This window comes from Puntigrus tetrazona, chromosome 4, assembly GCF_018831695.1.
Source record: "Puntigrus tetrazona isolate hp1 chromosome 4, ASM1883169v1, whole genome shotgun sequence".
In the NCBI taxonomy this organism is placed as follows: Eukaryota; Metazoa; Chordata; class Actinopteri; order Cypriniformes; family Cyprinidae; genus Puntigrus; species Puntigrus tetrazona.
In genome coordinates, this window is record NC_056702.1 from 14,444,158 (window position 1) to 14,460,608 (window position 16,451).

Consider the following 16,451-nt stretch of genomic DNA (forward strand, 5'->3'; position numbering starts at 1 on the left):
CAGTCAGTGGTTTTTATCAATGAACCCCCCCCCTTTCAAACTAAGAAGCATTTTTTTATCTCTCTTTTTCAATTGAACCTTTCTCACATTAGAGGTAAAAAGCAAAACATGACCTTTGCATCCAAGACAGTTCCTTTAGGTGGCCCCACATTCAGGGTCTTCTGAAGGGACATAAATCTGATCCCCTAAAAACTTTAAGAACTGCTGTACATCGTCAACATTTGAAGAGGACCAAAACCTTTCATCAGAGTTGTCCTAAAAGCTAAAACCAAAATGCATTTTTGTCTTAGGACAACTTTAATTAACTTTTTTGGCCCACTTCAAATGTTGACTACTGTAGATCATGTCATCGTATTTTGTTTTGCTAGGTTTCACAAAAATCAATTATACATCCTTTTAAAGGAATGTTTCTCATCCCAAAACCAACAAATTCTCACAAACTGCTTAGTAAGAACATACGAGTCACATTAAGACCAAGAGGGATTTATACACGGCAAGAGTTGGTGCGATGGTGCGAGGTAGTGAGATAGAGGGAAGTCTAGAGAGGACCTGGAGGAAGTAGCGGATGAGAGGATGTGTGGTGTCTTTATCCTGCATCAGACCCCGCCAGCTGAGATTAAAGACAGACCATCTCAAGGCGGCATTCACGCTCTGAAGGCGAAATGTCCTCTTCACTGAATGCTGATGAAGCACAATGAATGGCTTCATGGACCCCGAATCTGCTCACAGATTATAGGACTTGTGAACCCACACAAACTCGTGCAAACCCCCCAAAAGGCCCCAAAGGTTAAGACCAGGTTCCGCATTAGGAAGGGTTGTGTGATTGTTCTTTAAATGTAAGCACACCACAAAATTCACAATAATACACTGTAATTTATACATTTTCACCAATTTATGGCATGTGATTATGTCTGCATTCTTCAATGATAATTATGAAACTACACATTCAAACACAAGAAACAGGAGATGTGTTTTGAGGTTTTTAATCAATGATCTGATTTGAAATTATTATATAAATAATTGATAATCCTTTTGTGATTAGAGAGATTAATAACATAAAAAAGAACATTGTTGATTCAAGAGCATGAATTGTCCAGGTAAATTAAATATTATGGAACATAATGTATGAGAAAAGGGCTTCACATTTCCTGAGAAAGACAGGGCAATTTTCATTATGGGAATATGATTAGAATGGTGTTTTTAAACTGTAACTTTTACACTTGTTCACAGTGTACACAGATAGAAACTTGGGTAACACTTTATTTTGATAGTCCCTTATGAACATTATGTTGACAGAAAGCAAATTTGCACCTAAACCTTTATCAGAACTTTAAGGGGGCTGCCTGCAAAGTTACAGTAGGAACTTGTGTAAAAATGTTGTAAAACGGGGATTGCTGACCAAAATAATGTCTTAAATAGATTTTCTTTATCAATTAACTTCTATTAATTTAATTAAATCAACATTTTTAAACAAGTAATATAATAACCTCTTAGGTTTCAAACATTTTTAGCACAGGCACAAAAAAAGAAAAATAATTAATCACTGATCACATTAATACACACAGTACTCATTTCAGGCACCTTTTTTTTTTTCTCTGTCTTTAGAATACAGAAGTTTTGGTGGCATTTGTTATTGAAATACTGTATGCTGTCTGCAACATTTCCTACATCAAAATCCATAACAGTGAAACTGAATCAGGCAAGCAGGTTGGCAGCAGTCAGATGTTGCAGAAATTAGGTGATATGCTGTGCTGGGATGATGTGCTGAGGTTCATCCCTAATTACGCTTGTTTATGGCATCATTCAAAACCACCCTGCCGACTAAAAGTGAGACAAGACCAAGAGTCACATATAGTGTTTGTGAAGGCTATTTGAAACCACAGCTTGTTTAATTGAGTGTCTTTACATTGATTTTAGTTCACATGGGGATTCAGAACGATCGTAGTCACTAAAACCCAAGGAAGATGGAGATCAAGCACCACTATTACAACATTTTTAGCAACACTATATATTCTGAACTAAAAACTCTACACAGTTTTATATATATATATATATATATATATATATATATATATATATATATATATATATATATATATATATATATATAGTTAAGTAATTGCTGTTGGAGATGATTATGGAAAAACTAATCATAAAACTACATAACATATATATATACATATATATATATATATATATATATATATATATATATAATATATATATACAGTATATATATATATATATAAATAATAATAATTTGACAGAATTGACAGAATTGACAGAAACCCATATTCAAGGGAAGTCTCTGCAAACATACTTTATGTGATTGTGTAGGTAAGGCAAGCATCATTATTACTTTATGATTTAATTGCATGTTAGGTGGTAGAAGCAAATAGGATGTGCTTTACTGCTATGCAGAATGCATTTGGTATTGATTCTGCTTCAAATGTGATGTGCCCACATGCATTTTTGAATACCTCTGGACTGTCTTTTCAGCAAATGTGCATCAAATGGAGCTCATTAATATTGGCTAGGATTCACAACAGTAATCTCAGAAAACCTGCTGTGTGAACAGAATCGTACTGGACAGCTAGTAACATCATACACTGTAAGAAAGCCACTATGTGTTGCCTGTTTTCATGTCTTGCATGTATTGCAGGTTTTCATGTGGCATTCTTGAAAAAAAGAGTTATAAATGGTACTAAATTACTATTCATCAGCTTTTAACAATAGTGGAACCCTATTTAGAACACTTTAAGTAATACAGTTTTCTCTATCAAGGACATGGGATGCTGTGTTGAAATAGTGTGGAAATTCATCTGTGTGAAAGCACATGTGAAATGAGTGCAATGGAATGTAGAGGCATTTTCAGAAAGAAATCAGTTGGCAGTTACAGATATGAAAAAAGGAGAGAATAAAGAAACATGGTTTTGATTGGGTTTGCAAAACAGACACATGTGTGAGCCCATGCCTAGATTTGGCCAGTAAGAATTACTGATTGAAATACATTTCAACCGTAACAATTCTCTCAAGAGTTTAACATGGTGATGGATATGATAATGTTAATGTATTTAGTCTTGGATCTGCTATTCTGCTGCTGCTGCTGCTGCTGTTGATTATTGCTGTAGTTGTAGGTTATTGCTGCTTCTGCTGCAAGCAAGTACAGGAACTTGCTACTGCCAATGCATATGGCGATATAGTGCTGTGAGTATTTAAGACATACTGCTGCTGGGCAAATAGCATATAAAATAACTCTGTAGCAAATATATACAGGCAGAGCTGGTAAGATGAAGGGGTTTCAGTGAAAGAAATCTAGCCAGCCATGTAAATGCAGTAAGCTCATTGGCTGCACATGCATGAACAAGTCAGTTTGTGGCAAGTCATTTAACTCTCAGTTACATTAACAACGCATCAGCCTGCACCATCTAGAGTTTCATGACTGAACTATATATACTTAAAAGCCATGAGATTTTAAAATGTCACATCCTTGCCTCTCTTCCATTTTTCTCTGCTTCCTTTTTCTAGTAAATGGATGAATAACTGTTTTTTTTTTTCTAAACGTCTGAGCAATTATAGAAGCATCCGCATAAGTGACTTCCAGCAATTCAGCATTTCATTTTTTAAACACTAAAGCACTCAAGATATAAATAGAGCTCAGCCAATATCTGCCATTAACACAAGCTTTTTAGATGTTTCAATAACACAAAGACTGAAATAACTACGCAAATGCATTGACACTGACACCCGTATCGTCACTAATCTACAAGGGTCTTCAGGCATAGCAAAAACCAAATCTATTAAATAAATTTTACTTCAGCTATGTATGCTGCTGTTGAACATTTATCTAATGGCCTTAATGCATGAGAAACAGATCTAATAAGCTTAGGAGAAGAGATGGAGCTTAGAGAAATGTGAGACATGTCATGTTTTTTTAATGCATTGGTCAAAGCTAAAGCCATATTGTCAAAATCCTTTTACACAGTGGAATGCATTAAATGACCAGTTCTTTATTCAAATGAGCTCTTTTGTCATTCATATGCAAATCTTTTAAATTTTGTTTATCAAATGCATTTTCAAATTCCAATTTCCTGCTTGCAAAACATTCAAAATAAACCATGGCAATTTTATACAGTATATTATATTAAAATGTCTATAAAAAGAATATTTGCAAAAAGTGCCCCCAAAACATATTCTAATAAACATATGCTAATGACGATGCTTTTATACTATTATTTTCAACAAATAAATTAAATAAAACGTTAGCCTCCATATTTCTGTCATTCTTATGCAATGCTCTCTGGTACGTTCTTATAATATATATTAAATACACTGCATTGCAATGAAGACAGAAAAAAGAATGCTTTTACGTCAACATTATGACGTCCAACATAAATGGGGGAACTGGTGTCGTGCTGCAGGGGGAGTGCAGGTTGGGTAGTGTTCCTGGGTGAAGGATCCAGGTAAGGGGCGTATTCCGGCGGCCGCAAGAGCTCCCCTCTCTGGTCCGGGGCGCGAGGGGCGGTGGCTTCTCCTCTGCTTCTTTCGAACGAGAGACAGAAGGGATAAACAGCCCGGCATCCTGGCCCGTCAGCGGAGTCCTACGGCTCGCTTCTCTGCCGGCGTTGCGAGTCCCTCACGCTCCCTTCCTGGACCCACGAGGACACCAACGTGCATGCACGGGGAAAGAGACCGGTCTCTTGAGGAGACATATATATATGTTTCTAAAGACTTATTTTCCAAGAATATGTTAATATATTTTGATTGAAAAAATGTCTAAAAAGTATAAGATCTGTAAATGTATATTGGTATATTTATATGTTTATGCATGTGATCAAGGACATTTTTTGCATGCATTAGTAGCTCTATTAAAATATTACACTAATGTAATATTTTAATACTAGTGCAGCATAAGTTAACAAAATGTAGCCTACACTGGGACACAAAGCAGGACAATGTTATTCAATGCATGAGTGCTGATAAGGAAATTGCTGACAAAAAGGAGATTTCAAAGTGCTTCATCTCATCTTTTAGTGTCTTACTATGCTTACAGCGATGTAAGGGGGAGGTTTTTTGCAGTTCCTGTTGGGGATTTTCAGATCAGGCAGACAAATGCAATCTCTGCAGAAATGAGTGTTAAAGAGAAAGATGGATTTCCCGCTGCTGCGCACATATGACATATCATTATCCAACATCATCCAGAAGCATGTGGAGGGGTGGAATATAAATGAAAAGAAAGTTGATCAAATCTAGAAGGAGATGAAGAACATTTGCCTGGTCTTTTTAACATGGGTCACATTTACTCTAGAGTTCCAATGCTTTTTTATGATTTGAGGGAAATGAAAAACAAAGGAAGGAGAGAAATTTACACGACCACAAATTTGCATTTCACACAGCTCTCTTGTGCTCAGAAGGTTTGCAATTAAGAGGGAAAATAAATAAACAACATTGATGTTTTTTTTCAAAGATCACATTTCAGACTTCTAATTGGCACTATTTATTTTAATTATCGTACCATGTGTACTGAAAAATGAATCAATTTTAAATCAATCTGAATCTATATTTTTGTTGTGATATTAAGTTGTGATACAGCATAGGTTTATGAAGAAAACAGCAGTTGGATTATGAAAAATCATGACATTGTTTTTCTCATCACCTGCAGAGCTTAACAAATCCATCTAGACAGCAAACCCACTGACAAATGGATTTTTACATAATCCAACTCACACACTGTGCAATCTTCAGGCTAAAGGTTGTATAAATTTGGTGAAAACACAAACATCTTGTTAAGCTTGATGTTGTTTAACCTTTGCCCACACACACACACACATGCACACAGAAACGTAACGTGGCAGCAGGGCTGTGTATCTTAAGATCCTCCATTAGCCTGAATGTGACCTGTGTTTTAGTTAATTAACCCTGTTCTACTGCCACACACTGACTCTGGGTCAGTTTAAATCACAGTTCTGACTGGCTGCCAATCAGAATCCTTAGGCCTGGAGCAGAAAGCAGATTCCCTGTAGACCAGATTCACATATAGACAGGTTAATGGGAAGGCCGCGCAGAGGGACAGAAGGTTACAAACAACCCTAAATTAAGCTATGAAGCTGTGTTGTTGATTTCTAAATTATTTATGCAGTGTTTACAATTTTTATGTTTTCAGGTTAGCTTTAAATTGCTTATTATGTAATAAGCTTAATCACGAAACTCTGTAGATTGTATATGTTAAACAAAAATTACAGCGCTGTATGTGCCTCGGTTTTGAAGTCACGGTTCTGTATGTTTTTGGGCTAGACTATTCAATTAAATTTGATTAATATAATAATCAACACTCAAATAAATGCAAATGCAAACAAACATGCACAAAAGGCAGTTTTTACATTTTACATTAAATTATTAAATTATAGCTAGAGAGTGGCCAAGGGTGGATATAGCTTGTTCCGAGAGGTTGCAGTGACCATCTGATCCAAAAACAGACTGGATCTGGTAAATAGTGAGGTGCAAAAGGTAATATGATGGTTATGTATATGATGTTTTATAGAGAGCCAGTGAATTGTTGACAGAACCAGACTTTTGTACAAAAAAAAATGTTGTACCATTCTACTCTAGTAGATATATTTTTCATATTATGGCAGCTTTGACTAAAATACATTTTCAGTGTTTGCTGGTTTATTTGTTTTCCCTCCTCTCCTTAAACGTAAGATTTGTCTAATGTCTCTTCTAAAGTTAATGAAGAAATCACAACTATGCCAGTCTCCACGTTATAAAATCTACATTGTAATCTCATTTGTCTGTATTTTTTTTATTTATAAATGATAAGACAATCTTTGTGTATCAAATACCAAAATGAAGCATAAGTCCTGATCTGTAAGAAAATAAAAAAATATATTTATGTGGCCACTATTCCCAGTGATCCCCTCTGAACTCTTCTGTCTTTGGTTATGTCCTGCAGGTCAACTAGCAGCAGGCACCTGTGAGATTGTCACTCTAGACAGAGACAGCAGTCAGCCACGCAGGACAATTGCCAGACAGACGGCCCGCTGCGCATGTAAGAAAGGACAGATTGCTGGGACAACGAGAGCTAGGCCGGCCTGTGTGGACGGTAAGAGCAAATTTTGGGAAGTTGTCAATCAAAAGTACTACAGTCCATTTGTCATACTCATTTTGGTACATATTGCTGGCATATATATATTTATATATATATATTTATTCCACTGAATGTAAAAAAAACATTTATCATGCTGACCAAGGCAGACCAAGCTAAAACTTTATTTATTTATTTATTTATTTATTTATTTTTACTTCATGTCACCCTACATAATAGCTTTTTCTTGTGAGCTGTTTAAAACATAATTTTAAATTAAACTTTATAAAAATTGTTGGTTGCGTCTGATGACATTTCTAATGATGATAAAATAAAAAAGGTATTTTATTTATTTTGTTAATCTGGGCCAGTTGGTTGCAACCTAGAAGATCTAAATCATGTCTTGTCAGTTTTAATTTAAGGTTGAAAATTTTTCAGTGATCTAATATTGTTTTGAAATATTTGTACAGAGTATAGTGCATTCGGTATTGTTCCAGAAAAGCACAAAAGCAGGACACAGTCCACCAGAGGGGATAAGAAAGGAGAGAGAAAAGTGAGAGGTAGAAAAGAGACAAATGAAATTTCAATCAGTTTAATCGGCTGGAGTCCTCAAGGTCTCAGTACAATTGTCATATGTGATGAGGCATGCTGTGTCCTTCAGTCTGTGGAGGTCAGTCCATCCACAGGATAATCCACAGACCCTTTTGGAAATTGAAGACCATTTCTTAAGGTTTATTTATACAGAATGTGAGTGGCATTGATTTTCAAGGGTAGCCCATTCCTATCATTGGGTAAAAATATTCACATGCTGAACACCCGACAATTTTTCTGCTGAAGGGGTTTTTAAAGAAGATTGTCCAAAAAATATTTGCGGTGATCGTATGACTAGGACCATTTCTATCCCTTGTTTTTATATATTACATTTCAGCTTAAAAGATACATCTTTTCCACAGAAAAAGTAAAAAAAAAAAGTAAATAAAGATGTGAGCAATATGTTGCAGAATTGAGGGAGAAAACTGATGGAGCAATTATGCATATCTTTACACGTATCTCATATACAATTATATGTCTTATTTACTTCAAGTTGCATTATTATGGACACTGTTATTAATAATCCCATGCCTTTTGGTCCGTATTCATGTGTAACAACGTGCCAGTTTAGAAATATTGACCTACAATAAAATAGAGGCAGATCAAAACACTGGCAAGAACAGAATGAAGGATTCTGGGAATGATAGTTGTCATTATATTATACTTGATTCCCATATAGTTGCTTTCGTAACACTGAACACATAACTAAAACTGAAAGAACTACATGCAACCAGAAAGCAGGCAACATAATTATTCAGAGATGTCAGACAAATGGAGGTGAACAGAAATGCATTCTGGGATTGATGTTGAAAATGTCACAGCTTACTGAATTATGAAACCAACAGTGCAATGCACAAAACCCAATCAATTTACTTTGTTTAGTAAATCTGACCTTTAATGTCTTAAATAGATTCAATTAAACAGTTATAATAAGGTTCAATTTTGTTTGTTTTAGTTAATGCATTTGGCAAAGTGATGAAGTCATACAGTACATTGATAACATGATTTGACGACTGGATCGGTTTGTTTTTTAATATATTAAGTATTATGTTAATGTCAGTTTATACAACTAAAATTAATGAATGTATAATGCAACTAACATTAATCTAGATTATTTAATTTACACAAAAGTATTGCTGTCACAGACAGCTTGAGACTGATGCAGACTCTACAGTGGGCTTTACTGAAGCACAACAGGTGAGATGAAAACAGAGCGATGAGAACTGAACAATGGTGATATGGCCAAGGGCAGCACAGACGAAAATGTAACAGTTTTTGCAGATGGGAATGGCAATATGGAGAATACAACTGTGATACTCAAATTAACTTGACGAGGCAATGGGAACACAAAGACGAAGATGACTGGAGAACTATAAAGGCCAAGCTGACTTCAGAGAACTAGCGATGATGAAAGCCGACGTTGTTGTTGCCTGGCTTCGGACAAAAAAGCTGCATTTGAACACTGCACAGTCTACAGCTGACAGCAAGCTAAACACGTGCATTCTGCGCCTGCGTAAAATGAGTTAGCTGCCTAGATCAGCAGGTATCATGGATTGGGATTAATCATGATTAACAGCAAATTTAAAATATTAGGATCTACCTGTAAATGCGTTGAAATAAAGACATACACGATAAACAAGTTTAAGGAAACAGAACCTTTCACACCACTGCCTGGTATGAGATATAATGCTTATTATTATTGTATGATTATTCTTCTGTTTTCATTCAGCCATTGTCAGCCTTTATAAGGGCAATAAAATGTTTACCAAGCCACATTGCGTCAAGTCCAACGTACATTTACTATTATCAACTATTATCTAAATTATTTCTAAATAAATATAAAAAATTTTTAAATTGTGACCTTGTAAGAACTGCACCTGTTCGGCAGCTGCATTAGAGCTAACATTAGCATCATGATACATAAGACATTTTATAAAATTAATAGTACACTTTTACCCAAAACTCACTTTAAATCACAATCGAGTGTTTGTAATAAATTTGTCTATGAATTTAGTATATTTGAACCTAAAATATAATTTCAAAAATTGCTAAATGTGCCCATTTCACAAAAAAAACAAAAAAACAAAAAAAAACAAGTAAAACTAGAAAGTACTGACAAGCACTAATGAGATAACTTCAAACTTTAGCTCCAGTTTATTTATTGCTAGATATCGCTCTATATTAGGAAAGGTGATTTTTTTTCTGATATTGAAAATCATTCAACACTTTGTCATGTTAATTCTCCTGGTAGCGAGATCAGGAGATGAAAGGGTGACGTGAGCTTTATAACCAAGCAGATTTATTGAAAAAGCTTAAATTCATCTTTGCAAAAGCTGAAAGAAAATGGAAAAATGTTGCTTATTAACAGTAACCTTAAAGAACTTGAAGTGAAAAAAAAATCCGCTATCCCTAACTTGTAAAGACAATGCTTCACATGACTGCAATTTTATAGAATAGTATGTGTTTACATTTTCTAAGGTTTTGTTTTTAGCTGGTGTTATGAGAAAATTGTTGCTCGCACACTGGTGAGTTGTGATGCCTCAAGGAAAGGGGGACAATTGAAAAGCAGAATATAACATGGTTCTGGGTCACAGTCACTCCAGAGAATGAAAAGGATGACTTCTCATTCAACAGCCCTTCTCCTGAGCAAAAATCTGTATGTACGTAAGCAAGGACAGAAATAGAGTTTAGTGGGAAGGAGATGGCATCATTGCTTCCTTTCAACACGTTTCAAACAAGATTGCATTAGGATTCTAAATTCATTTCTGTGCCCACTTGTATGTATGCATCTGTATGTTTGCTGCATTGCATGTCATAATCTTTAGAGAAACTGAACTTTGACAGTGCCCTTAAAAAATGTAAGGCATAAAGCTTTGAGACATTTTATGAAGTACCAACAGTTTCTCACACTGCACTGACTAGAAGCTATAATAACATGAAAATGTAAGGGAAAGACAACAGGAATAAAAAAACTTTGTTAGTTACTTAAAGACTAGCAAGCAGTTCTGGTAAATATGTTAAATGTAGTTTATATATTTATTTAAATGCTTTTTTTTAAGGATTGCTCATCAGAAAGTAATGTGGTTTTACATAGCCTTTTAGAAATTATGCATTGTAAACTGTAAAAATGTAAACAGAGAAGAAAAAAAATCCAGCAGTTCTCCAAACAGATGTTCAGCACAAATATTACCATAGAAATTATGAAATTTGCATGAAAGCATTAATTTTAAAGGACTCCTGCCACCTACTACCATTTATTTATCTTACAGTTAAAAAGGATTGCTATTAGTGTGGATATATGCTAATTCAGAAGTCAGGGTGATGGACTCAAATGGATGTGAAAATAATGCAGATGTTTTACATTGTAAAGACGCTGTGATGAATACTCCACATACAAACAAAAAAAATATAAACATTAAATATGACTGAGGGAAAGGTGGCATTTTTGTAAAACTTGTTACAAAATATGTTACATTTGATTTTATAGTATGTGTACTTACAGAAAGAACACAAAAGAATAGGTTAAGGTTAGATTTAGTGTTATGCTCAGGGTTAGTACTTATTTTATGTTTTGTTATAATAAAAACATAGACTATAAGCAGTACAGGACAATACAATCAAGTATTAAGTTCTTGTTGTTACACTGTATATATTAGTAATATTAATTAACTACTTGTACTTAATAAATGGTTAGGTTTAGGATTTTTTTTAGACTTAGGGTTATGTGCATGTAATTATGGATAATAAATTGTTATAATAGTAAGTACATGTAACACGTAACAAGGACACCTTAAAATAAAGTGTTACCTAAGCTACTACCATGTCCAGAGGACACAACCATGCGACATTGGGCGATATACAATTTTATATTTAGTCAATTAAATAAATCTGCTCTGTGTTATAAGACCCTCTTCTGGAGCCATGGGGTTATGTGCAGTTTCTAGCAAATGAGTGTGATGCAGGAAGGCAGTGCAGATGTATGGCAGCACTGTCCAAAAGCTTTCCTCTTTAATAAATGCTGTTACCTCCACAGTGGGTACATCTAAACCTCTCGTCTTTACGCTATAGCAAACCAGGCCATCCTTATGATAAAGTGCTAGCAGGTGTACAGAGGGTACCAAGCTGTTGATTACATCAATTGTTATTGATGCCCCATTAAGCACCATTTCATTTGTTTCTTTCTCGTAATTAATCATCAACTGCTGCTTATCCACTTGTTGTAATATTAGCATACCACCATGGATTTTTAGCAGTTCTTTGTACTTTGATGACTGAAGCAAAAACAGAACCCCCCAAAAAATCTATAGAAAAAGCGTGTAACGTAGTAAAAAAAAAAGAGCTAAAAGGCAGAAATGTTTTGTTGTGAAACTGATATATTTGTATAGTCTCCATATCTTTCAAGTCAAAAGCAGTAATATAAATATTTTATAGCTGAAACTTCTAGCCTATGAATATGAATGAAAATGAATATGATTTGTTATGACTAACTTGAAAAATTTTAATGTTAAATTCACATTAAATGTAAAGTCAGAATCATAAAATGTATTATCGCATGACACCCATATCTGGTAATTAATTAAACAGACAGGTTTTTATGCACAGTTAGATTACATTGTTAGGATACTTTAGCCACTATAGAGGGGGAGGGCCAAAGTATTCTAATAATGTAATCTAACTGATCAACATAATTGTTAAATGTGCCATATTTTATAGCAGTTAATGCGTTTGGGGATGTTTCTAATAAAAATAAATAATAAAAGCACTATTGTGGCTGTGTGTCAGTGAATGTTTAATCTTGTCATTTTACATTACTTTGACTCTGTTCTCCTATTTGATACAATTAAGTGCTTTGACCCAATCTCTATTGTTTAAAGTGCTATATAAATAAAGGTGACTTGACTGAACTTGACATTTTTTGTCAATAGTTTCAACTAATGGTTGTTTGCATTACTGACACGCTATTTTCCTGTTTAAAACTGTAAAGCTGCTTTGACACAATCTGTGTTGTGTAAAGTGTTATATAAATAAAGGTGACTTGACAATTTATATTATATTCATGCATCCTCTCTCTCATACGTAATTTCGGTGTGAGTTAAAAGCATAGAGAAGAGGAAAATAAACTTCTTTGAGAAGAAGGGTTTAACTCAGTCATCTGGATATAAACAAGCACCATTAATATTGAAGTTTGTCAGACATGGACTGTTGAATGATGAAGTTGAAAAATGGGCTGTTTTTAAAATGGGAGCATGTGTCATAAATCTAAGAGAGAAATGGATGAGAACAGTCTGTGAGTTGTTAGGTGTTTGTTCTGCTGTTTTTATAAAAATAAATACAATAAAATATACAAATGGAAATAACTGCATATAAAGACATAAAACAATATAGTGTTATTGTAGAATTTATGTGCTTAATATTATTTCTTTCACCTGACTCACTTTATGTCGTGGAACAAATTGCAAGTTAAATGGCAAAGCTCCTCTTTCACATATGAAATAAATAGCATAATGACCAGCAGCTGACAGACCTCCAAAAAAGTTACATAAATGTAGTCCATTTGACGGAAGGATGTTGAAATCTTGGAATATTTTTGGCAAAATAAATCATTTGAGATAATAGCAATTGCAAAAAAAAAAATGCATCTTGTTCAAATTTCAAATACTTCTGTGAGCCACCAGAGATCATCCACTTCTCTGAGCCATCTATCAATATCCACTTTTTCATCCCGTTCTTTTTTTTTTTTTTTTTTTACCTGTCCAATGCTTGCTTTAAAATCCTTTGTAAATTATGCTCATTACCTTTGGCAGTTCTGCTCTTGAGAGACTTACATTTAGTGTGTACTGATGTAAAGCTCTTTGTTGTTGAAATTTTGCCGTCTCAGTACTGACTTACCAAGGTCGTCGTCTTCTCATAGTTCTACAGTGCTTCCACCACCCTTTCCTTCTTTCTGACATGTACTTAAGTTATGATGGCTCCCAAGGGTTGTGTTCTACCTCCAGTCTATACCTAAACACTTGGCTGATGGTCCTGCTGACGTGTCTGTGTTGCTATTTGTTCATGTGAAGTGTGAGATTCTAATTGGACTGGAGAATTCCTGTCTCTGGCAGACCTTTACAGTAAAGAGCCATGGGTTTTTTTTTTTTTTTAAATTACTCTACTATGGTCCTAAAGAGAGAAGGAGGCAGTGGAGCTATGGCAAAAGTGGACGTCTCAGTGCACTTGGTGCTCTAAAAGCAGCAGTGTTGTTTTTCTTCTGGCTGACAGCCTCTGATTGTCCTTTACCTACGCACTTCCCTTTTATGTAATCTGCAATTTTCTGTACCTTCAGCTTCTCATGTGTTATTTACTACAGTGCATGGATTTGCAAGCAATACTTGTGCAAGATGCAATCATCTGAAGCGCATTCAGGTGAAAGAGACTCTTACATCACGTCTTTAAGAATATACTGAAGTATGCATTCCTATCCGTCTCAGAATTTCACCTGCCATTAAAAGGGAATGCAAATCCATTTGATGCATTAAGATCCTTTGTGGAACAGTACTATGTACAACACATGCACAAGCACACACACACACACACACATATATAAATGTCTTCAGACACTATATCAACTGTGTAATTGTGTAATTGTCTTCTTAAGCATGTCCATATTTTATGCATGTCCATACTTAAACTTAACAACTATCTTTCTAACTGTTAATAAACAGCAATGTTTATGGGTTTATTAAGGGAATGTTGTAGTTAATAGTGAGAATTTGTCAGTAAATTATAACTAAATTATAATACATTATAAATTATATTACATAAATTATATTACTTCTTTAGTAGTTCTGGTCAAGTGAGAGTATATTGATATTTAATTTCATAATCACTTTCACAATTTACTGTTGGTAAATTCTATTATTCTATTGTAATTTTGTTGTCATATATTTGTAGTTGTACATTTGAAGTTGCAATTTAAAATATATTCACTTCACTGTATAACAACACACAAATAAGTATATGATATGTTTATCAGCGTTTTAGCGTGGTGATAAGCATATCAAATACTTATTTGCAGACAAATAGATAAAAATAGTTAAAGACAAATATTTAAAATGTACTTCAGAGTAGAACTATACTTGGCATTAGTTACAATGGCACTAGAAACAGTAATTAAAGTGAGCTGTTTTTAAATACACTTAAGTGGCTATTTATTTATTAATTTATTTAATAGTATTTAAATTATATTGTATTCTATATTCTGTTATGTCTGTGTGAGTGTTAGGGGTGTGTATCTTTTCAGTCTACAAGTGCACATGCGATTTTATTTGCTGTATGCAATTGTGTTGCGACAGTTCTGATATGAATAACTACAAAGTCATGCTTTATTGGTGACAGTTGGTATAGTAGCACAGGAAGTTTGCCAGATGGGTGGTGAATTGAGTGGCCTTGCTCATGAGAATGCTACCCTCTAATGCACTGGCAAGGTGGTATTGAACATTTCATATCTCATGTCACTAGTGCTGGGCAGGCTTAACTGGCAGGGATATGCAAAAGAAAAATGATAAGGTTATGGAAAGAGATGCTCTGTACTGTAATGCCCTGACTATTATGCCTTGAGAAGTGTGCTTGAATGTGATAAGAAAAAAAGTTGCAGTAGCCTGCTAGTAAATGCATTTTACTTTTTTTTTTTGTACAAAAATGTTCTTTTCTGTTAAAATTGGGCCAACTGAAATAATTTGTTTTCAGTACATAAAAGCAACACGCAGTATGTCACAGAAATGGAACATTTCTATCAATATTTAGTTGCAATAGTTAGACCACTGGAATCAATGAGCAATATGTGATTTTTCGTTTAATAGTGTCACGTCTTTGGACTTTGTGTTATTGTTTTTGTCTCGTGCCACGTGCTCTCTGTACCCTACCTTCCCTTCATGTTAATTGTATCATTGTCTTCAGCCGTGTCTTTTCCGCAAAACCACAACCGTGACAAATAGTCATTAACAAGTTTTGTTAAAAAATAAATTCAAAATGTGAAATTATGTTATAAAGTTGCTGAAAACAGATACTATTTCAAATGTGTATGGATTTGCTCAGAAATTCTCTTTATTCAAAAGTACTAAATACTTGTTATTTTACTAAAGTAACTGAAAACAAAATGTAACAAACTGAATAGGAACTGGAATTACAGCATTTTTGTTATGACAGTCAAAAAAACAGTTTGAATTTACCTGACAATTTGCAAGCATGTTCTGCCGTGGAGCATTGCTGGGCAATATCAACAACAAGGTGACAAGCATATGAGAGGAGCAAAAGAAACAAATCTATGCCCCAAAAGGAGACACAAATGAATACAAATGACATCTCTCGCTGCATGCTGCAGGAGGCATAAATCAGGTTTGGATTAATATTGAAGGCAGACTCCCATTTTTTACATTAGGTTAGATGCTGGAAGTGGGGACCATTATAATAACAAACTCAGTGCTTAGTGTGCTAACTTAATAGTGTGCTCTGTCAGTGTCAGGTACGAGGTGAACTTGAGGAAGAGGACAGGGTTGAGGAAGAGACGATGAATGCCCTTGTAATCCACCTCTAAAGTCCACCCATATATGGAGCACTTAGCCTGAATACATCCACTCAAGAAGTTTCTCTTTAAATAAATGAAGCACAGCATAGCTAAGGTTTATTTGACTGCATATCGTTCCAGAACAAGGTAGCCAAAGCTTTGTAGTTTTTCGAGCTCATTTTTGTGAATAAGAAAGTGACCGCTTTTTTTTTGCCTCAGTGATTGAGACTC

At 34.6% G+C, this 16,451-nt stretch overlaps 1 protein-coding gene across 2 annotated transcripts in view; it reads left to right on the forward strand.

Annotated features, from left to right (window-relative positions):
- tafa5a (TAFA chemokine like family member 5a) overlaps positions 1–16,451 on the forward strand; it is an 82,338-nt gene that overhangs the window by 44,034 nt on the left and 21,853 nt on the right. For both annotated transcript variants that reach the window (XM_043236203.1, XM_043236204.1), the window contains exon 2: positions 6,953–7,102. In XM_043236203.1, coding sequence (XP_043092138.1) covers positions 6,953–7,102 — 150 coding nt within the window. The remainder of the gene's footprint in view (positions 1–6,952; positions 7,103–16,451) is intronic.